General features: G+C 41.9%; 1 protein-coding gene across 4 annotated transcripts in view; it reads left to right on the plus strand.

Moving 5' to 3' along the window:
- LOC121272697 (mitogen-activated protein kinase-binding protein 1-like) overlaps nt 1-24,182 on the plus strand; it is a 140,833-nt gene that overhangs the window by 97,565 nt on the left and 19,086 nt on the right. For 3 of the 4 annotated variants that reach the window (XM_041179435.1, XM_041179433.1, XM_041179432.1), the window contains exons 22-24: nt 237-485; nt 12,879-13,051; nt 13,616-13,761. In XM_041179435.1, the coding sequence (XP_041035369.1) occupies nt 237-485; nt 12,879-13,051; nt 13,616-13,761 (568 nt within the window). The remainder of the gene's footprint in view (nt 1-236; nt 486-12,878; nt 13,052-13,615; nt 13,762-24,182) is intronic. The other variant, XM_041179434.1, reaches the window with a different exon arrangement.

Here is a 24,182-nt window from a genome sequence, read left to right on the forward strand (position 1 = left end):
GTCTGGCTTTAGTGACACTTCAATCTCTGCCTTTTTATAGTAATTTATCAACTGAACCACGGGTTCTAATGTTAGCCCTGCCTATCAGTGGGGATAGGAGATTGAGGAGCTATGAATTGAAAATTGAGACAAAAGGGAAACACTTGTGAAAAATCTGGGAAGTGCAAATATTAAAAAAATCATTTTAATGGCAAAGATTTTCCAAAGAGTTCACTTTCTTTCACCATCTGTTGTAGGAGGCAGGGGACAGAAGTGTGCAGGATAGAACTGGAGATAGCACCATGGAAACATTCCAGCCACGAGGAAGATGGGCTGAAAGAATGGACAAAGAACTTATTCAATCCATCCTGGGAAAGAGGCAGCTGGAGGAGTACTGTGCAACCCCAACTCCAGGCAGCATGTCAGTGGTGCAGGGAGTGCCAAGCAGCTGTTCAGTGGAACAGGACAAGTTTGGACCACGAAACTTGGATAACTTCCTTGAGATGGTCAGTGTGTTAACTAGTAATAATTGAATGTTGCTAATGGTCTCCACTTGTATCAAAATGCTAAAAGGTCAATAAAAAGGAATGAAACCGGATGGACCACCTGGCATCGACATAGGCACCAGAAACTAAAATGGCAAACCCAGTCCTGTTGATCCTGCAAAGCCCTCCTTACTAACATATGAGGGCTTGTGCCAAAATTGGGAAAGCTGTCTCACAGTCAAGCAACAGCTTGACAGAGTCATACTCACAGAATCATATCTTATAGATAATGTCCCAGACACCACCACCACCATCTCTGGGTATGTCCTGTTCCACTGGCAGGACAGACCCAGCAGAGGTGGCAGCACAGTGGTATACAGTCGGGAGGGAGTTGCCCTGGGAGTCCTCAACATCGACACGGATCCCATGACGTCTCATGGCATTAGGTCGAACGTGGGCAAGGAAACCCCCTGTTGATTACCATGTACCGCCCTCCCTCAGCTGATGAATCAGTGCTCCTCCATGTTGAACATCACTTGGAGGAAGCACTGAGGGTGGCAAGGGCGCAGAATGTACTCTAGGCAGGGGATCTCAATGTCCATCACCAAGGGTAGCTTTCGAGCACCACTACTGACCAAGCTGGCTGAGCCCTGAAGGACCTAGCTGCTAGACTGGGTCTTGGCAGGTGGTGAGGGTAAAACATACTTGACCTCGTCCTCACCAATCTGTCTGCTGCAGATGCATCTGTCCATGACCGTAACGGTAAGAGCAACCACCACAAAGTCGTTGTGGAGACGAAATCCCGCCTTTACATTGAGGACACCCTCCACTGTGTTGTGTAGTACTACCACCATGCTAAGTGGGATAGATTTTGAACAGATCTAGCAACTCAAGACTGGGCAACCATGAGCCACTGTGGGCCATCAGTAGCAGCAGAATTGTACTCTAACACAATCTGTAACCTCATGGCCCAGCATATCCCCCACTCTACCATTACCATCAAGCCAGGGGATAAACCCTGGTTCAATGAAGAGTGCAGGAGGACTTGTCAGGAGCAGCACCACACATACCTAAAAATGAGGTATCAACCTGGTGAGCAAATGATAGACAAGCTATGCGATCCCACAACCAACAGATCAGATCTAAGCTCTGCAGTCCTGCCACATCTAGTCATGAATGGTGGTGGACAATTAAAAAGCTCACTGGAGGAGGAGGCACTGCAAATATCCCCATCCTCAATGATGGAGGAGCCCAGCACATCAGTGCAAAAGATAAGGCTGAAGCATTTACTACAACCTTCAGCCAGAAATGCCAAGTGGATGATCCATCTTGGCCTCCTTTGGAGGCTCCCAGAATCATAGATGCCAGTCTTCAGCCAATTCGATTCACTCCACATGATTTCAAGAAACTGCTGAAAGGCTATGGGGCCTGACAATGTTCTGGCAATATTACTGAAGACTTGTGCTCCAGAACTTGCTGCACCCCTGGCCAAGCTGTTCCACCACAGCTTTAACACTGGCATCTACTCGGCTATGTGGAAAATTGCCCAGGTATGTCCTGTACACACAGAGCAGGACAAATCCAATCCGGCCAATTACCACCCGATCAGTCTACTCTTGATCGTCAGTAAAGTGATGGTAGGGGTCATCAACAGTGCTATCAAGTGGCACTTGCTTAGCGATAGCCTGCTCACTGACGCTCAGTTTGGGTTACACCAGAGTCACTCGGTTTCTGAATTCATTACAGCCTTAGTTCAAACATGGACTAAAGAGCTGAACTCTAGAGGTGAGAGTGATTGCCCTTGACATCAAGACAGCATTTGACAGAGTGTGGCATCAAGGAGTTCTAGCAAAACTGGTGTCAATGGGAATCGGGGTGGTGGGGGAAACTCTCCACTGGTTGGAGTCACACCTAGCACAAAGGAAGGTGGTTGTGGTTGTTGGAGGTCAATCATCTTAATTCCAGGATATCACTGCAGGAGTTCCTCAAGATCATGTCCCAGGCTCAACCATCTCCAGCTGCTTCATCAATGACCTTCCTTCCATCATAAGGTCAGAGTGGGGATGTTTGCTGATTACACATGTTCAACACCATTCGCAACTCCTTAGGTATTAAAGCAGTCCATGTCCAAATCCAGCAAGACCTGGACAATATCCATGCTTGGGCTGACGTGGCAATTAACATTCGTGCCACACAAGTACCTCCAACAAGAGAGAATCTAACCATTGCCCCTTGACATTCAATGGCGTTACCTTTGCTGAATCCCCCTCTAACAACATCCTGGTGGTTACCATTAACCAGAAACTGAACTGGACTAGCCATATATATAATGTGGCTACAAGAGCAGGTCAGAAGCTAGGAATCCTGCAGCCAGTAACTCACCACCTGACTCCTCAAAGTCTGTCCACCATCTTCAAGGCATAAATCAGGAACGTGATGTTATACTCCTTCACTTGCCTGGATGAGTGCAGCTCCAACAACACTCGAGGAGCTTGACACATTCCAGGGCAAAGCAGCCTGCTTGTTTGGTATTCACTCCCTCCACCACTGCTGCACAGTGGCAGCAGTGTGTACCATCTACAAGATACACTGCAGAAACTCACCAAGGTGCCTCAAGCACTTTCCAAACCACAACCGCTACCATCTGGAAGGACAGGGGCAGCAGATATATGGGAACATCACCTCGAAGTTGCCCTCCAAGCCACACAAAATCCTGACTTGGAAATATATCACCATTCCTTCACTGTTGCTGGATCAAAATCCAGGAACTCCCTCCCTAACAGCACTGTGGATGTATCTACATCACGGAGTACAGAGTACAAGGAGGCCGCAGCTCACCATCACTTTCTCGAGGGCAACTGGGGATGGGCAAATGGCCCAGCCAGCAATGCCCACATCCTGCAAATGAATTAAAACGTGTTATATGTGTATATGTAGAGCTACCATTGATGTCAGTCTGATTAGATAGAAGTGGTTATAATAGTCCATAAGTGATGTCTTGTCTTTCTCCAGCTGGAGGTGATGGAGGGGGAGGGTGTGCAAGACTCGAGTTACTATAAAACCCAAACCTGTTGAGTTGTTTGCTACTCTTTGAGTGACGAGCTTGATGATGACCAAGCCTGTTTTCCCATGGATTAAGAATAAGAATAGAATGATTAATAGCAGCAGTTTCTTCACAGAAGTGAAGTACTTATACTTTCTAAGCATTCATGCGATTTAAAATTGCCCTAGGGTGATTTGTGCTGTTCAGTGTCAAGTTATATTTCACTTTTGTTGGAAGTGGTTTATTATAGACAAATAAGGGATAACATACTTGTGTTGACGTGACATAAGTTGTCATTTTAATTTGTTAAATTTCTAATTTTCAAGATGTCATCCAAAGCTGTTTAAGTAGAAAAGTGAAATGTTCAGCTCATAGTCTGAGACACTATAACACTATTTGAAATCTTTCCCTCCATTGTCCATAAAGACTGTCAAAATACTTAGGTGTTTTAACCCTTACCTAGTGGAGTCTTAAATCCTTCTGTAGCATTTCAAGAAGCAACTTAACCAGTAGTTTAAGTCATTAAGCTAGTGGTTTGTCATTTTCTCTAGCTTATGAAAAATGGTTAAAATTTGGTGTTTCAGACTTTTTCATTAAATTACTTTTTGGGCAGCATTCTTAAACATGGGATTGTACTGAGGAAAGGTTGAGCAGGTCAGGTCGATTGGAGTTTTGAAAAATTAGAGCTGATCTTATTGAAACATGTAAGACCCTGAGGGGGCTTGACAGTGTAGATGCTAAGTGGATGTTCCCCATGAGGAATCGAGAACTAGGGGCCACAGTTTAAAAATAAGGGGTCTTCCATTTAAGACGAAGAAGAGGAATTTTTTTTCTGGAGATCATTGGTCTTTAGAATTCTCTTCTCCAAAAAGCAGTGGAGGCTGGGTCACTGAATATATTCAAGGCTCAGTGAGTCAGATTTTTGATTGACAAGGAAGTTGAGGGTCATGGGGAACAGACAGGAAAGTGAACTTAAGGCCACAATCAGATCAACCTTGATCTTATTGAATGGCGGTGCAGGTTCAATGAATCCAATTATCTTATTCCATTATATATTATCAAAACTGCACACTGCCCTGTAAGGTGCATAAGCTGAGTTGAGAGAGGGAGAAATCTTACAGTAGCGTTGAAAGAACATAAATTCAGTTACAACCTTGCATTGAAAAGTATGCAAAGTTGAGAAAACTTCTGCCAGTGAAGCAAACTAAAAGCAACAACACCATCATGAGCTGCACCATGCATTCCCTTAAGAGTTGCCCTTATTTCCAAGATTGTTAACTATAAATAAGTAATTTAACTGTTGAACTTTAAATATGGAACATTCTTTACAGAACTGAATTAATATAATTGATTATTCAACAATTTCCAGTTCATTTACCTAACTGACAGACTATGAATATTCCTTAACTGTCACTGTGATTTTTCAGTCATATGAGGGTGAGAATCTGAGAAAGCATGACTGACAGAATGAGTGGAAGTGGAACAGTTACAGGAATATACTTCCATGTGAAGCATCCTAAAAGGTGTTATAAAATTTCTGATGCAAGATTTCTATGTGCAGTTCTTGGGATTGTTTTACTAACTGCATTTGTTCTATTTATAGCATTTAAGTTCATGATTTTAAAAGTTGTTGAAAAAGTTTGTTGAGTCCATTGTAGGTTTATATTGTAACTAAATGTTTTCTTTCCATAACATAACTGCAAAGTGCATCGAAGAACTGAATGACCATGCTGCTTTTTCTTTATTACAGAGCAGCACAACTCTCAAGTAAACCATAAGCCTCCGGAGTTGAGCAGGGAATCTCCAGAAAGAAAGGGGAGGAGCTTTAGTCAAATGTGCTGCTGTTGTGACAACTTCCTTTGTAGCATAGACACCCCCAGGTTTATCCATATTTTAAAACTAGATGTTAAGTGCATCTATGCAGAAACCCAAAACTATGTTTGATGGATCTTGAGTATTTAAGATTAAGAACCCATAGCATGGAATGAGGAACAGTTTTTTTTCTTTTTGTTTTACAGTTTTTATTTTCAGTTCTGCAATCGGTTCTGAAGTATCTGACAGTCTAATGTTATGGTTGTAGTGTAATGGATTAACATGGCAAGTGGTGATGACATCAATCTAACCAAGACTTGGTGCCATTGATGGCTGTTCCACTGGAACAAACGCTGATCAAAAATGACAATCCACAAGTGTACTGAGGCCAACAGAAAAGGGTAGTGATGGCAGTACTCAAAGCAGTCACTGCCCTTAACTGTTCAAAAGTCTCAAGGGCCTGCACAGAGGCCTAAGTTGGAAGAGCAGACTCAGGTCTCCTTACCAAAGAGCAAAAGCTCCAGGTTAGTTCATTCTTCAACACTGTAGGGCCTATTGCTGACTAGATCCTTCTCAGACAGGGGTTAGAAGAGACTTCTGCAGACTTGGAATCTGTTTTAAATATCTCTAATACATTGTTTACACCAAATTGAGATATTGGTGCTGGGTGAGCGCACTCCAACCTTAGACTCCATAAACCAAGGGAATCTGCCAATGCCTTAACAACATCTTCACAGTAGTTAGTTGTCACAAGCAGGACTACTTGACAGATGATCACACACTTGATCGATCACTTCATGACACTAATCAAACTGAACCAAGTTAGCGACATCTGCCTCTCTCCTGCCAACACAGAAGCTTCGGAGATATCCATTCACCGTTTTAGGTCCAGACTCAGTAGCCCCATCCATGCAAAAGCCCACCAAACTGGCCAAAACTTTAGAGCAGCCATCTTGAATTGCTTAGAAACAGCACTGAGACAACACTGCCCAGCAGGGAGCGCAGTGTTTCCGCTGTGAGGACGGGCACTCCCAACAGTTCCATTCATTGAAAACCTCCAATATGGGGAGAAAACAACAGAATAAATGCAGCTTGCATCTCACCCAGAACATAGGCTGCAAACAATCAAATGCCACCTCTGACTTCCTGGGAGACCATCAGCAATACATCTGGTTTGTCACTTTTAGAAGTTAAAGAATTTTAAAACCCACTTTAAGCTTGATACTGGTGCTGGTGTTTCTATAGTAGCTGATCATTTAGCATGGCTCAACACTGTCCCTGTCCAGCCATCAAAGTTTCAAGTTCCAGGGGGAACAAATCTGCAGATTAAAGGTCAGATTACAGACACACACACACAAGGGGTGACAGATCACAAAGACCTCTATATTCTGTGTAATCAAAACATCTCTACTCAACAGGAAAGCATGCATGCAACTGGGCATCCTACAAGAAGTGGATGAAGTCCTTCAACCTCACAACAGGACTGAATCCAAACAAGAATTCCCACAATTCTTCCAGAGGCTTGGAAAACTATTAAGCTGCTCCCAGATGCCATGCAAGTGCATAAATTTTGCACCCCCCCCCCCCCAAACACTGACACAAAGTATTCATTTAGAACCCTATCTACATCTTCTGACTCCACACACAAATTACCATTGTGGTCCTTAATGGGCCCTATTCTTTCCCTAGTTATCCTCTTACTCTCAATGCACTTGTAAAATAACTTTGGATTTTCCTTTATTTTACCTGCCAATGTTTCTTCATGCCCCCTTTTTGCTCTCTTAATTTCCTTTTTAAGTGTGTGTCGTCTCTCCCCCACCACCACCCCCCCCCATACACATTCTATACTCCTCTAAGGCTTCTGCTGTTTTGAGCCCTTGCTATCTGCCTTAAGCCTCCCTTTTTCTCTTTATCAACTCCTATATATCCCTCGATATCCAGGGTTCCCTTGATTTGTTGGTCCCTCCCTTTGACTTTACTGGAATATGTTGGCCTTGTACTCTCCCTATTTCCTTCTTGAATGAGTTCCACTGCTCTGACGCAGATTTACCTAAAAGTAGTTGCTCCCAGCCCGCTGTGGCCAAATCATATCTGATCTTATTAAAACTGGCCTTCCCCCAATTTAGAACTCTGATTTCTGGCCCATCCTTGTCCTTTTCCATAACAACCTTGAATCTAACGGAGTTATGATCACTATCTGCAAAATCCTCCCCCACTGATGCCTCTACCACTTGCCCAGCTTCATTCCCTAAAATGAAGTCCAGGAACTCCTCTTGTAGGACCTCCTACTTACTGGCTTAAAAAGCTCTCCTGAATGTATTTTAAGAATTCCACTCCCTCTAAACCTGTCGCACTATGACTAACCCAGTTGATGTTGGGGAAGTTGAAATCCCCACTATTACTACTCTATTATTCAAAGATAGGGTATCATGATAGACCCTCAAAAAGTGAAGGGCCATCAGTGACTTTTCCCCAACCAAAGTATGTCACAAATGCCCAGTGGGTCCTAGGAATGATGAATCAGGTGGGAAAATTGATTCCAAATCTAGCCACCATCACCACAGTATTTTTAAGAAGTTTCCTGTATGATATCAGTGGTTTAGTTGAGTGGGCGGAGAAGTGGTAAATAGAATTCAACCTGGAAAAGTGTAAGGTAATGCATTTGGGGAGGACAAACAAAGTAAGGGAATACTCAAACAGGAAGTTATTGAGGGGCTGAGGAGGTGAGAGATCTTGGAGTGCATGTCCAGAGGTCCTTGAAAGTGGCAGGGTAGGTGGACAAGGTGGTCAAGAAAGCATATAGAATGCTTTCCTTTATTGGGTGAGGTATTGAATGCAAAAGCAGAGATGTAATGATGGAACTGTATAAAATGCTGGTTTGGCCACAGTTGGAACTTTGTGTACAATTCTGGTCACATTACAGGAAGGACATAATTGCTCTGGAGAGTGTGCAGAGGAGATTTACAAGAATGTTGCCAGAGCTTGAAAATTGCATCTATGAGGAGAGATTGGAGAGGCTAGGGTTGTTCTCTTTAGAACAGAGGAGGCTTAAGGAGTGACTTAATTGAGGTGTACAAAATTGAGGGGCCGAGAAAAGGTAGACAGGAAATTCTTGTTTCCCCTAACTGAGGGGTCAGTTACCAGAGGGCATAGATTTAAGGTGATTGGTAGAAGGATTAGGGGGGACATGAGGAAAAATCTTTTCACCCGGAGGGTGGTGGGTGTCCGGAATTCACTGCCTAAGTTAGTGGTTAAGGCTGAAACATTCAGCTCATTTCAAAAGTATCTGGATCTGCATCTGAAGTACTATAATCTGCAAAGCTAGGGACCAGGTTCCAGAAAATGGGATTAAATAAGCAGCTCGTTTTTCCTCTTTTTGGCCAGCGCAGACACATTGGGCTGAATCGCCTCTTTCTGCACTAACTTTTCTATGCTTCTATGAAAAGGCAAACGATGTTTCTGGGGTATTGAACATATCAATGCCTTTCAATGTATTAAACAAAGGCTGGTTGCTTCAGATGTGCTGGCACACTATAGTCCAATGTAGCCCACAGTAGTGACTGCTGACACATCCTTAGTGCTGTTCTTCTCCAACTCCAGAAATATGGCAACAGGAAGCATGTATATTTTGTTTCTGGCAACGCGATGCCACCATCGAAAAGGAAGCGCTGGCTGTCACATGGGCCATTGAGATGTTCTCTGACTACTGGATGAGCTCATACTTCCAGAGACAAACCGTTCATAACCCTCTTAAATACCACAAAGATAGTTAAAATGCCCCTACGCTTTCAATGGTTTTGCTTTCGCCTGATGTGTTATCAATACTTGGCCATCTAAGTTCCAGGAAAGTTGCAAACCATTGCTGATGCTCTCTCCAAAGCTACGGTGGACCAGGCTACTACCCTCTGCTTCACACATCTCAGAAGTGGAAGCATTCTCTTCGACTATACTGAACTTATTACCGATCTCCATCAGAAAGCTCCAAGATGTCCTGACAGCACAAAAAGAGAATGTGCCCAAGTGCAAGAACTCTGAAAAGTTGGTCTAGACATAGTCCTGCAGACCAGCTCCTCCATAAATATCTCTTCATGACAACACCGCAAACAATGTAGACACTTGAGTTTAGTGGATGATCTCTTAGCTTTTGATCATTGCCTGCTCATTCCTCAATCCATGTGTGAAGAGATCCTCAGACTCCAAAGTGCAGAGCACTTCTCGGCAATCTGTGATGGCTAGGAATTACTCTAGCTGTCCAAGATTTCATTCTCTCCTGCCTCACTTGGAGAATTAACAGCCAGACGCCCACAGAACTATTGATATGACCTCGCTTCCCATACCAACCTCTGCAGAAACTGGGGCTCGACCTCTTTGATTATTGGGTCAGGGCATACTTTGTAGCTGTAGATTACTATTCCAGATTGCTGGAAGTGGTCAGACTCCACAGCACCACAGCTGAGTCAGTGATGAGGGTGCTGTAGACCATCTTCATGGGTTTCATAATGAAACAGTCTCTGATAACAATCCACAATTTGCTAATGACCACTTAAGAAAACTTGCTGATGATAATGGAATCGCCCATGTTACCAGTTCTCCTCTCCATCCACAAGCTAACAGAGTTTAAACGAACAGTGAGGACCATTAAGACCCTTGTGTCCAAGAATTCTGATTGGCATTCGGTCCTTTTAGAATACCGAGCCTCACCAAAGACCCAAGTTCCTCTACTGCCAAGGAACCTCCAACCTCATGTGATTAGTAGGGGTAACAAGAGGGTGAGAAAAAGGGAGCTAGGTCTCCATGGCAAACGACAACCATTGTACGACTTCACATATAGGGCCAAGACCCTAGCACCTTTAAAACCAAGCCAAAGGGTTTGGATCCAGGATCGTAAATCACAAGGTGTGGTCCTTCAAATAACGGAGCATCTACAGTTGTACCTGGTCCAAACACTGTCTGGTACTTTGCGATGCAAATGGAGAGGCCTGATTTCATACCCACAAGAACACAGGTCTTCGATTACCACAGGATGCGGAATGGAGACCGCAAGGATACTCTGACCAGCTTGTGAGATGTTGACCCGAACCCCAGAAGTCCTTTTAGGACCTCCTGCCCCATGTAGCAGTCACAACTAAACGAGTCCAGGAGACTTAACCACTGACTGGGGGACTTTGGCGGGAGGAGGTGGCAGAGCCAATGCAATGTAAGTCGTTTAAAGTCAATGCAATGTTAGCAGTTTGGAAATAGTTAACACCATTATTTAAAAAGTTGATAGCATACTTGGGAGGTGTAGTGTAATAGGTTAATAGAATAGTTATGGGAGTAAGTGAAGTAGGCTATGATGTAATCGTGGCATTAGCAGTCGTGCTAGAGACTATACAGCAGGCAGCCCTTGGGGTAGATGTGCCTACTCAGTAGCCCACCTTGTATATATTGTACATGGTGTAAATAAACCAGTTTTGAAGTAACTACTTGATTCAGGCTACAGTCTCTCTTGAGAAGATACACCACGCCACCAGTAAATGAAGAATAGGGATATGTAATCAAGTGAAGATCCGGTAGTTGTTTGTATCTTTCTGCCTGTGAGTTGGGGAAAAGGAAAATCTTTGAAAGTTTTCAGGCAGCCACATCATGTAGACTACTTCACAACAGCAATAACAGAGATGGGAGCAACTTCCCATTCTAGGTAGCCTCTTGGCGCAATTATAAAGTTATATTGGGTGCCCAGAGAAATTGGTAACTGAGCAAATGTTAATGTGGAACTAGCTTTCCCATTAAGCTTGGACTAAGGCATATATTAATCACAATTAGAGGTTGTGGTGGAAGAATTAATCCAGGCTGGCCTTTTGATTCAAGCTGGTTTATTTTCAAGGCAGCTCCTCAGTGTTACTGACTTCCAAATAGCTTCCACCCAAAGTGTTCCAGCTGTATCTTTTTATTCTGTTTTGATGGGATAATCAATGCCCATCGCCTGTTTAACTAGCAATTGTCTTTAACAAGGTGATTGCCATACAGTGATTATTATTTATACATTGACAGCATACACTATTAAAGTGTAATTGATATGCTTAATACAATAATGCAAAGAGACTGCTGATTGTAGGCTTGCATATTCTCTACTATCCTCCCAGAGGATGTAAACAATGTGTTTTAAAGTAGACTGCCAGAGATCTTGACTATCGTACAGCAAACCATAATGTATGGTTAGAAGCTTTCCCTACAGAAATTGTTATATTACAAGTTTCACATTGATATGCTGGGAGGGTTTGAACAACTTCATGTGTTCATTTTTTATACATAAGCTGAGAGCAAATTCTAAAGTAGATTGAAGAATTGCATTAAATGAAATGGCTTCAGGAGTCCTGCAGGCAATGATAGAGAAGCAGCACTGTTTAAGTGCATTTAATTGTTTTGGTAGATTGATATCTGTCAAAATTTCAATGTACAAGATATTTATACAAACTTTGGTTCCTAAGAAGAACTTGGTTCTATATAATTGGACTCAAAATTAACTATTTCTCTCTTTCCCCACAGATGCTGCTAGACCTGCTGAGTTTTTCCAGCACTTTGTTCTTATTTCAGACCTGATCTCCAGCATCCGCAGTATTTTGTTTTTATTTATACAAAACCCTCTGGGTGAAGGACTGGAAATTTGGGTTTCACTATAAATATTTCTATGAATCGTGGAACGATTGTGCTTTAGAACACACATTTTAAGCTGCTTGAGATTAGTGGCAAAGTATCTGCTGCTTACAAATGGTTATGGAATGTTAGTTGCTTTTTATATTAAAAAAAAGTAATGACCTGTTTGTTTGAATTTCTCTCTAATTCTATGAACCATTTTCTTTCTAGAGACAAAAAGCTTTCTAATAGCCCGAAATCTAGGTTCACATGCTGACTCCATGGTAAATTTAAATAGAACAGTTGAACCAGTCGAGTTAGCAGTGTCAGCATAATTGAGGTAGAAACCTCCTTTGTAACCAGCCCTTAGATATGTGTGCATTGCACAGGGTAATGTCTTAGACCATAAGACATAGGAGCAGAAATTAGGCCATTCGGCCCATCGAGTCTGCTCCGCCATTCAATCAAGGCTAATAAGTTTCTCAACCCTATTCTCCTGCCTTCTCCCCGTAACCTTTGATCCCCTTACCAATCAAGAACCTATCTATCTCGGTCTTAAATGCACTCAATAACCTGGCCTCCACAGCCTTCTGTGGCAATGAATTCCATAGATTCACCACTCTCTGGCTAAAGACGTTTCTCCTCATCTCTGTTCTAAAAGGTCTTCCCTTTACTCTGAGGTTATGCCCTTGGGTCTTCCTCTTTCCTCATCAGTTTTGTTGAGGAAGCATTTAGTCTTGACTTGCAACATTCATCTTCTAAAATGGCCAATATTAGAAAGGCTCTGAAGAAATTATAGGATGAATTGGTACCGTTTCATTCTTTGAAACAATGTTTTGATATTTTAACATTTTATATGAACGTTTTGCAGCAAAACAGTAACATGCTTCAAGGTTAAGACTATTTTGGACTTTCTATATAATATAAGAACTTTATTGCTTTAGATGGAGCTATCTCCCAGCCTTCTGTCAAAAGAGTCTGCGGGAAGGCCAAGCTCTATTTGCCTGGAGATTACAGACAATACATTTTCCCAGGAGATGGATACTCCAGAAATTGAACTAAGTGCACCAATGTTTTATCCCATGCAGAATGATGATCATTCTACCAGCACAGAAAAGTATGTATTCATCAATATTAAATATACAAAAATTGCTTTCTGACATAGAAAATGAACTCCTCCTCTATAGAACTGGTTGAACTTTAAACTAATGTATTTCTGCATCTAATCTGCTTTATAATGTCCAGCATTTATTATATGCAATACAAACCGCATTGTAGGCTAATGACTCAGCTTCCCCATCTAAAATTCATATTTTAATAAAATGGATTGTCACTGGGGAACAGATTTAGGGTTTACCAATAGCCTATCAATTTGTGTAGACTGTTGAAAGCAGCTGCTAAACAAAAGCAAGCATCCCTCTACCTCCAACAGGGGAAAACAATCGCGATAAGTCACTGTAGGCACTTATCCTTGCATCTGGTTATGGAAAGCATTGTTTTGGTGCAGCATAAGCAGTTGTAAAGTAAGAAGGAATGAAAGTTATGCATGAGCCGTTATTTTGTAATCCCAACATTTAGTAAGTTCCTACACTGTCAAGTTCCAGCATACATGCTGAACAATTTAAAGACCCAAGCAGCTTGTCCTGATTGTACAATGACTATATCTCTCATTTCACACCAGTGATTATCAAGTAAAAGAGCCTCCAAAGAAACTACCGGAGAGTGAGTCTGAATGGAAGGTTGTGCATTCGGTGGAGAGCAGTCCCGACAGTGCCTACTCAATGGATTCGGGCAGCAGCCACACCTCCAGTGAACAACAACAGGATGGTGAGAAATCCCTGAAAGCACCTTTTTTTCTTTTTGAGAAGGTAGTAAGTAGAGCAGGACAGAGTAAATGTACTAATGTTAATAAAACTAAAACTAATAATACTGCAACCAATATTACACAGTTGAATTGTACTAAGGATCGTATGGTATACAGTCAAATGTATTTCTAAAAGGACAATAATTAGGTTGATTGAACATCAGTAGTTGTTCCTCTTGTGTTTCAATACTCTTGTCATTTCACCTATCTAAGCTTGGTTTGCACATCCTGTTGGGCTCAGTAATCCCTTCAGAGTGGCAGCTGCTTGGCTTGCCATGAATAGTCGCATTTTTCTCCACATAGTCTTCACATACTCACTGTTTCTTAACAAAAAAAATTACTTTTTTTTTTCCAAGTAGATTCTGCAAAAACTCTACAAACTTAGTGTTGCATTTATTTACACCCTGGTGATTTCTGGAGGTATATGGGAACATGGTGTTTATAAACTTTTTAAAAAATCTTGTATTCAAAGTTCCCTCTTTTGCCAAATATCTGTTCTGCTTGCTACTGAATCTACTAATGATATCTACTTCCACCTCCCTGCTCCAGAAATTCAGCATCCTCCTGAGGTAGTTGGAATCAAAACTGTTCACTTACTTACTGCCTTCTAGCCTTGAGTCTGTGCCTCCCTGGTTACAGAGACTAACTTTCAATTGTAGATTTTATTTAGTTGAATTTAAATTCTACCAGCTGCCATGGTAAGATATGAGCCCATAGCCTCAGCATTAGCCTGGGCCTCTGGATTACTAGCCCATTGTTTTACCACTACGCCAGCATCTTCCCACAGTGTATCACTGCGATGCATCCTTCAATTTTATGAAGTTTCTGAGTGAGCACAGTCACACACTGGAGAGTTTTTAATTTTCCAATTGTGTATCAAGTATCCATATCTGCCATGGTTTGTAAGATGTGGTTTAGGGCTGCCAGTGAACTTTGCACAAGCTCAAATCCTCTGCATCAGGGCTTCCACACAATGTCTTTGTGACTTCTTGTGAACACCATTTGACTTTCCAAGCTTCTTCAAGGTTGCATTGTTGAAGGTTAAGTGCATGGGTATAAAAGATCTTGCATGCCTTCAAGGTGTGCTGAGGTTCTGATGGATTGGGAGATGAGTTTTCCTCGATTCATGGACTTCCCAGAGGATTGCATTATCCTGACAAATAAGGGAGTGGCGTATGACATCCTTGGCAGCCAGGTTATTGGAGTCACCTGAGGGTTCTAGTGATGCACTATATTGCAGCGTTCAATTGGACATCAAGTTGAGCATGCTTACGACTACAGAGTAGCTGATGTGAGCACAGCTGCATCGTACTTTGGACCAATTTCTGGAGCAGATTGACCCTTGCCTGCCTCTTGACCACTGGAAAAAGATAGCGGCCATTACAGCTTCGCTCCGAGATAGGTGGGGTCAGTCGTGCACTATTGCTGCAGGATTTCACTTTCTGTTGTTCAGATGGAATGAAGTAATTGTTGTTTTGTTGGGGTTTGACTTGAACTTCCATTTCTGGAACTATTTTTCCAAGGTATTTAGGTCACAGATCAAGGTGGGCAAAATGACATTGAAAGGGCTGTTTGCATTACCAGGACAAATTTGTGCAACTTTGCAGCATGTGGCGTGGAAAAGCACCCTACATGGGTGAGATTTGCTAAGGTACTAAATCCGTACTTTGCACCTGTCTTCACTTGTGAAGAGGTGGCTGCCAGTGTAGCAGTAAAGAAGGAAGTAGTATTAACTACATTAATGACTTGGAGGAGGGGGCAGAGTGTAATGTATCCAAATTTGCTGCTGATATAAAAATAGATGAGAAGGCATGTTGTGATGAGGACAAAAGGAGTCTGCAAGGGGATATAGATAGGTTGAATGAGTGGGCAAAAACTTGGCAGATGGAGCTTAATGTAGGAAAATGTGAGGTCATGCACTTTGATAAGAAGAATCAAAAGGCAGACTATTATTTCAATGGAGGGAGACTCCAAAAAAGTGCAGCACAGAGGGATCTGGGTGTTCTTTTGCACAAAACATTAGCATGCAGGTGCAGCAAGTAATTAAGAAAGCAAATGGAATTTTGGTCTGTATTGCTAGGGGGCTGGAGTTTAAAAAAAAATAGGGAATTCTTGTTATAATTGTACAGGGTGTTGGTGATACTGCACCTGGAGTACTGTGTACAGTTTTAGTCCCCGTATTTAAGAAAGGACATACTGGCATATGAGGCAGTTCAAAAGAAATTCACTAGGCTGATTCCTGGGAGGAAGGGGTTGACTTATCAGGAACGGCTAAACAGGTTAGGCTTTATTCATTACAGTTTACAAGAATGAGGGGTGATCTTATTGAAACGTACAAGGTTCTGAGGGGGCTTAAGAGGGTGGATGTTGAGAAGATATTTCCACTAGTGGGGGAACCTCTAACTGGAGGACATAGTTACAGAATAAGGGGACGGACATTTAAAACTGAGATGCGAAGGAATTTCTTCTCTGAGGGTAGTGAATGTCTGGAATTCTCTACCCCCAGAGAGTTGTGGAGGCTAGATCACTGAAAGTATTTAAAGAGGAAGTAATAGATTTTTGAAATATAGGGAAGTTCAGGGCTATGACGAGTGGCACGAAAGAGGAGTTAAGACCTGGGGCAGATCAACCATGATCTTATTGAATGGTGGCGAAGGCTTGAGGTGCCAAATGGCTTACTCCTGCTCCTATTTCTTATGTTCTTATGTACAAGTTCCATACCAAAAATAGACACTATCCAAAAGGCTAAAAAGTGGGGAAATTAATATCAGCAGAGATAAAGTATTGGAGAAACTTGGACTAAATTCTGACAAATCCCTGGGTCTTGGTGGCCTACACCTTGGGGTTCTAAAAGAGAGCTGCAGAGATGGTGGATGTGCTGGCTATAATTCTCAAAAATTCCTTTAGATTCAGGAGCAGTCCCATGAGATTGGAAGTTGGCATGTGTTGCACCACTTTTCAAGAAAGGAGAGAGAAACCATGAACTACAGGCCTGACATCAGTTGTTGGGAAAATGCTACCACCTATCATTAAGGAAGTCTTAATGCACTTAGAAAAGTCAACATGGTTCTTACTAAAGGGAAATAAAACCAAAATACTGTGGATGCTGGAGATCTGAAATAAAAACAAAAAAGCTGGAAAAACTCTGGTTTGGCGCAGCATCTATGGAGAGAGAAACAGAGTTAAAGTTTTGAGTTCAATATGACTCTTCATAGAGCTGCTGACTTTTTCCAGCCTTACTAGTTTTTATTATTAAAGGGAAATACTGTTTGACAAATTTATTAGTGTATTTGAGAATGTAACTAGTAGGGTAGATAAAAGGGAGCCAATAGATTTCGAATACCTGGATTTCCAAAAGGTATTTGATAAGGTGCCACACTAACGTACAAATTAGGAGCAGGCCCTTCAAGCCTGCTCCACCATTCAATAAGATCACAGCTGATGTGATTTCAACCTCAATTCCACATTCATGCTTCCCCTGAGCTTTCACCCCCCCCCCCTTGCCTATCAGGAGTCTATATACCTCTGCCTTAAAATATTCCAGGATTCTGCTTCCACTGCCTTTTGAGGAAGTGTGTTCCAAAAACACCCTACCCTCCGAGGAAAAAATTTCTCCTCATCTGTCCTAAACGGGTGACCCCTTATTTTTAAAGTGACCCCTAGATTCTCCCACAGGAGGCAACATCCTCTCCACATCGACCCTGTCAAGACCCCTCAGGATCTTAAAGGTTTTAATCAAGTCACCTCTTGCACTTCTAAACCTCAACGGATACAAGCCTAGCCTGACCACCTTTCCTCCTAAGACAACCCGCCCATTCTAGGTATTAGTTTATTTCCTGAATTGCTAATGCATTTACACCCTTAAATAAGGAGACCAATACTGTACACAGTACTCCAGATGTCCTGTACAATTTTATTATTCGTTCATGGGATGTGGGCATCACTGGCTAAGCCAGCATTTATTGCCCAACCCTAATTGCCCTAGTTAAGAGGGCATTTAAGAGTCAACCACATTGTTGTGGGTCTGGAGTCACATGTAGGCCAGATCAGGTAAGGACAGAAGATTTCCTTCCCTAGAGGACGTTGGTGAACCAGATGGGTTTTTACAACAACAGACAGTGGTTTCATGGTCATAATTAATTCCATATTTTTATTTAATTCAAATTCCATCATCTTCTGTGGCAGGATTTGAACCTGGGTTCCCAGAGCATTACCTTGGGTCTCTGGATTACTAGTCCAGCAACTATGCCACAGCCTCCCCTGAAGCATAACCTCCCTACTTTTAAATTCCATTCCCCTCGCAATAAACAATAACATTCTATGAGCTTTCCTAATTACTTACTGTACCTGCATACTAGCCTTTTGTGATTCATGCACTAGGACACCCAGATCCCTCTTCGTCTGAGTTCTGCAATCTTTCACCATTTAGATAATATGCTTTTTTTCTCTTCCTACCAAAATGGACAATTTCACATTATACTTCATCTGCCAGATCTTTGTCCACTCACTTAACCTATTTAAGTCACTTTGTAGCCTCCTTATGTCCTCTTCACAACTTATTTTCCAACCTATCTTCGTGTCATCAGCAGATTTAGGAACCATACTGCTGGTCTCCTCATCCAAGTCATTTATATAGATTTTAAAAAGTTGAGGCCCCAGCATTCGTCACCATTCATCACATATTGCCAATGAGAAAAGACCCTGTTTACTGTTAGCGAGCCAATCTTTTATCCATGCCATATGTTACCCCCTACGCTGTGAGCTTTTATTCCACAATAACCTTTGATATGGCACCATATCAATGCCATCTGGAAACCTATATGCAGAACATCCATCCATTCCCCTTTATCCACAGCACATATGACTCCTTCAAAGAACGCCAATAAATTGGTTAAATATGATTTACAACACCATGTTGACTCTGCCCGATTGCCTTGAATTTTTCTAAGTGCCTTGCCATAGCATCTCTAATAATAGCTTCTAACATTTGCCTGATGGCAGATGTTAAGCTAAATGTCCTGTAGTTTTCTGCTTTGTCCCCCTCTCTTCTTGAATAAAGGAGTGACATTTGCTATTTTCCAATCTAATGGAATCCCCCCCTGCATCTAGTGAATTTTGGAAAATTAAAATCAACACATCAAACTATTTCACTAGCCACTTCTTTCAAGACCCTAGGATGAAGTCCATCAGGACCTGGGGCTTTGTCAGCCCGCCACTCCAACCATTTGTTAAGCACCACTTCCCTGGTGATTGCAGATTTCCTGAGTCATTCCCTCCCTTGCATTTCCTGATTTACAGCTATTTCTGGGATGTTATTTGTATACTTTTATAGTGAAGGCTCATGCAAAGTATTCAATTCATCTGCCATCCCCTTATTTTCCATTATGAATTCCCCAGACTCACTTTCTATAGGAACCAACGCTTACTTGGTTAACTCTTTTATAGAAACTCTTACATCTGTCTTTATATTTCGAATTATCTTTCTCTCATGCTATAATTCTTCCCTCATTATTAATCTTTTTGTCATTCTGTTTTTTATATCCCGTCCAATCTTCTGACCTGCCACACAAAAGGTTATTGAGCAAGATAAGGGCTTATGAAGTTAGAGGTTTTATATTAGCATGGAAAGAGGATTGAAAACAATGGGCATGAATTGGGCTTTTTCAAGTTGTCAGTCAGTGAGTAGTGGAGAGCTGCAAGGATCAGTGCTGTTGCCCTGGCTATTTACAGTCTATATTAATGACTCAGATATGTATCTAAGTTTGCTGCTGATACCAAGTTAGGTGGAAAGGTAAGCTGTGGGGAGGACACAGAGGCTTCAAAGAGATGTAAACAGGTTAAGAGAGTGGGCAACGAGATGTAGATGGCGTATAATGTTAGGAAGGGTGAAATTATTCACTTGGTCCATAAGAATAAAAAAGCAGAATATTTTTCAAAAAGTGTGAAATTTATAAATGTTGATGTTCAAAGAGACTTGGGTGTGCTTGTACATGGAACACAAAATTAGCATGCAGGTGCAGCAAGCAAATAGGAAGGCAAATGGTGTGCTGGCTTTTATTGCAAAGAGATTAGAGTACAAGAACAAAGAAGAATTGTTATAGTTGTACAGGGTTTTGGTGAGACCGCACCTGGAGTACAGTGTACGGTTTTGGTCTCCACATTTAAGAAAGGATATTTATTATATTAGAGACGGTACCAGCGAAGGTTCACTAAATTCCTCCCTGGGTTGAGGGGGTCGTCTTATGATGAGAGGCTGAGTAAATGGGGCTTATATTCTCTAGAATTTAGAAGAATGAGAGACAATCTCATTCAAAAGCTACAAAATTCTGAAAGGGCTTAATAGGGTGGACACTGAGAGAATGTTTCTGTTGGTCAGAGAATTTAAGACAGGTGGGCACAATTTCAGGATAAGTGGCTGATCATTTAGGACTGAGGTGAGAAGAAATTATTGCACTCAAAAGGGTTGTGAATCTTGGAATTCTCCATCCCTGAGCGTTGTGGGTGCTCCATCGTTGAATATATTTAAGATTGATAGACAGATTTTTGGTGTCTCAGAATCAAGAGATATGGGGCGAGGGTGAGAAAATAGATTTGAATCCCAAGATCAGCCGTGTTCTTATTGAATGGCAGAGCAGGCTTGATGGGCTGTGTGTCTACTCCTGCTCCAATTTCTTGTGGTCTTGTAAACTAAATGGTTCAATTTTAAAGGGAGTGCAGAAACGGAGACACCTGAGGTTATATGTACACAAATCTTTGAAGCTAACGTCCTAAATTGAAAAGGCTCTTTTACATAAGAATTGGGAGCAGGGGTGGGCCATTCAGCCCCTTGAGCCTGTTCCACCATTTGATAAAATCATAACTGATTGTGGCCTCAACTCTACTTTCCCTTTACTTTTTGACTCTCTTGTCAGTCAAGAATCCATCTAACATAGCCTTAAAAATATTTTCTGGGAAAGAATTCTGCAGACTAACAACCCACTGAGAAAAACTTTCCAACTTAAATGAGAGACCCCTTATTTTTAAATTGTGTCCCTGAGTTCTAGTCTCCCTCATAAGGGGAAACACCCTTTCAACATCCACCCTGTCAAGTCCCCTCAGGTCTTTTGTTTCAGTAAGATCATTTCTTATTCTTCGAAACTCCAATGGACACAAGCCCAACCTTTCCTCATAAGATAACCCCTTCATCCCAGGAATCAGTCAAGTGAACTTTCTCTGAACTGTTTCTTTTTCCCTTTTTAAAAATTCTTTCACAGAACAAGATGTCACAGGCTGGGCCAGCATTTTTGTTGCCCAACCCTGATTGCCTTTTGATAAAGTGATGGTGAGCTGCCTCCTTGAACCACTGCAGTCCATGTTGTGCAGGTGCACCCACAATGCTGTTAGGGAGGGAGTTCTAGGATTTTGACCCAGTGACAGTGAAGGAACAACAATATAGTTACAAATCAGGATGGTGTGTGGCTTGGAGAGGAACATGCAGCTTGTAGTTTTACTATGCAGTTTCACCGCACTTGCCCTTCTTGGTGGTAGAAGTCACAGGTTTGGAAGGTGCTGTTGAAGGAGCCTTGAGTTACTGCAGTGCATCTTTGTAGACAGTCCACACTTCTGCTACTGTGCATCAGTGGTGGAGGGAGTGCATGTTGAAGGTGGTATATAGCATGCCAGTCAAGCAGGCTGCTTTGTCTTGGATGGTGCCGAGCTTCTTGAGTGTTGTTGGAGCTGCACTCATCCAGGTAACTGGAGGAAATTCCGTCACACTCCTGACTTGTGCCTTGCAGATTGTGGGCAGGCTTTGGGGAGTCAGGAGGCAAGTTGTTCTCTACAGAATTCCCGGCCTCTGGACCTGCTCTCGTAGCCACAGTATTTATATGACTGGTCCAGCTCAGTTTCTGGTCAATGGTAACCCCCCAGGATGTTGTTAGTGAAGGATTCAGTGATGGTAATGCCATTGGATATCATGCAACTCTAATGCAATTATGTACTTAAGTAAGGAGACCAAACTACACACAGTCCTCCAGATGTGATCTCACCCTGTACAACTGTAGCAAAACTTCCCTACTTTTCTGTTCCATTCCCCTTGCAATAAACAATTATATTCCATTTGCCTTCCTAATCACTTGCTGCACTTGCATACTAATTTTTGTGATTCGCGTACCAGGACACCCAGATCCCTCTGTACCAGTTCTGCAATCTCTCTCCGTTTAAATAGTATACTGCTTTTCTATTCTTCCTGCCAAAAGGGACAAGTTCACATTTTCCCAGATTGGACCTCATCTGCTAAATTGTTGCCCATTCACTTAACCTCTATCTCTTTGCCAAATCCTCACAACTTAGTCTCCTGCCTATCTTTGTGTCATCAGCAAATTTAGAAACCATACATTTGGCCCTTCATCCAAGTCATTGATATAGATTGTAAATAATTGAGGCACCAGCATTGTTCCATGTGGCACTCCTCCATTAGCTCCAGCTTGCAACCTGAAAATGACCCATTTATTCCCTACTCTCTGCTTCCTATGAGTTAACCAATCCTCTATGTATGCTAATATGTTGACCATTCACCATGAGCTCTTACTTTTTAAAAGATTACTACACAAAATAAGGGACCCTTGGCTTCATTAATAGAGGCATAGAGAACAAAATCAAGGATGAATTTTTGAGGATGCAACTAGTAAAGTGGAAAAGGGGAGGAACCAGATGTAGTTTATTTGGATTTGCAAAAAGCATTCGACAAGGTGCCACACGAGGTTGTTTGCACAAGGTTAACACACATGGGATTGGAAGTAATTACTATTGATTCAGGATAGGTTAATGGACAAAACTGTAGGAGTCAATGGAATATTTTCAGATTAGCAGGCTGCAACTAGCAGAGTATGCAAGGATCAGCATTTGGGCAGTATCCAGGCTTGCTGACAGCACCAAGTTAGTAAGGAAAGTAAAGTGAGGAGGCCACTAAGGGATTGGGTGTGGGTAAAAACATTGCTGACTGAATGCAATGTGGTGAAGTATTTAGTTAGCCACTTTGGTAGGAAAAATATAGAATTTTTTTAAATGGTGAGAGACTGGAAAATTCAGAGGGACCTGTGTGTCCTTGTACATAAATCATAAAGTTAAAGTGCAGGTACATCAAACATTTAGGAAGTCAAATAGTATGACCACTTTTGTCACAATGGGATTGGCACATAAGAATACAAAACTCTTACTAAAATTATACAGGACATTGGTTATACAGTATGCAGTTTTTGGTCCCCTTGCCTAAGGAAGAACATACTTTCCCTAGAGGAGTGCAATGATGATTCATCAGATTGAGTTTTGGGCTGAAGGGATTGTTCTGATGTAAGATTAAGTAGACCAGTCTATTTTCCTTAGAGATTAGAATAAATTTCTTAAGGGGCTTAACTGAGTAGCTGCTGAGAAAATGTTTCCCATCTGGGGAATCTAGAGCATGGGGTCACCGCCTCAGATTAAAGTGTTGACCATTTAGGAGTGAGATGTGGAGGGTTCTGAATCTGTACGCCAGAGTGTTGTGGATGTTCAGTCTTTTAGTACATTCAAGACAGAGGTCCATAGATTTTTGGGTACTACAGGATGTGAGAATAGTGTAGGAAGGTAACATTGAGGTAGAAGATCAGCAATTATCTTGTTGCAGGCTCGAAGGACCAATTGCCCTAGTCCAGCTCCTTTTTCTTATGCTCTTATGGGAAACTGGGTTTGTTCTCCTTAGAGCGGAGAAGGTTAAGAATTTTGTTGGAGGTGTTCAAAATCATCAACTGCCCTAATACTTAGAATGCTTCCAGTAGCAGAAAGGACTGTAACCTGGTGACATGAAGTTAAGGTGTTTGGCAAATGAACCAAAAGGTGACGTGAGGAAAACAACATTTTATGCAGTGAGTTGTAGTTTGGAATACGCTGCCTGGAAAGGGTTGTGGAAGCAGATTCAGTTACAATTATCAAGAGGGAATTGGATAAATACTTGAAAAGAGAAAGCTTCCAGGGCTGTTGGGAAAGTACAGGGAATGGGACTATTTGGATAGGTCTTCCAAAGTGCTGGCAGAGGCGTGATGAGCTGAATGGCTGCCTCAATTCATGAATCTTTTGATGCTTTTGCAAAAAGTTAGTACTAACATATTCCCATTAGCTGATGGTATAAGGCTTAGGAGACACCGATTTAAAATTTTGGGCAAAGATAGAGGGGGAATGTGGGAGAATTTTTTCATGCAGCAAATGGTAATGATGCCCATGAGAGTTGTAGCAGCAGTGATGATCAGTGATTTCAAAATAAATTTGCATGGGCACTTGAAGGAAATAAACTTGCAGGAATGCAGAGATGGTGAGGGAATGGGACTTGCTTCACAGAGAGCCAAATTGTTGGGCCAAATTGCTGCCTCCT

This window comes from Carcharodon carcharias, chromosome 34, assembly GCF_017639515.1.
Source record: "Carcharodon carcharias isolate sCarCar2 chromosome 34, sCarCar2.pri, whole genome shotgun sequence".
NCBI lineage: Eukaryota > Metazoa > Chordata > Chondrichthyes > Lamniformes > Lamnidae > Carcharodon > Carcharodon carcharias.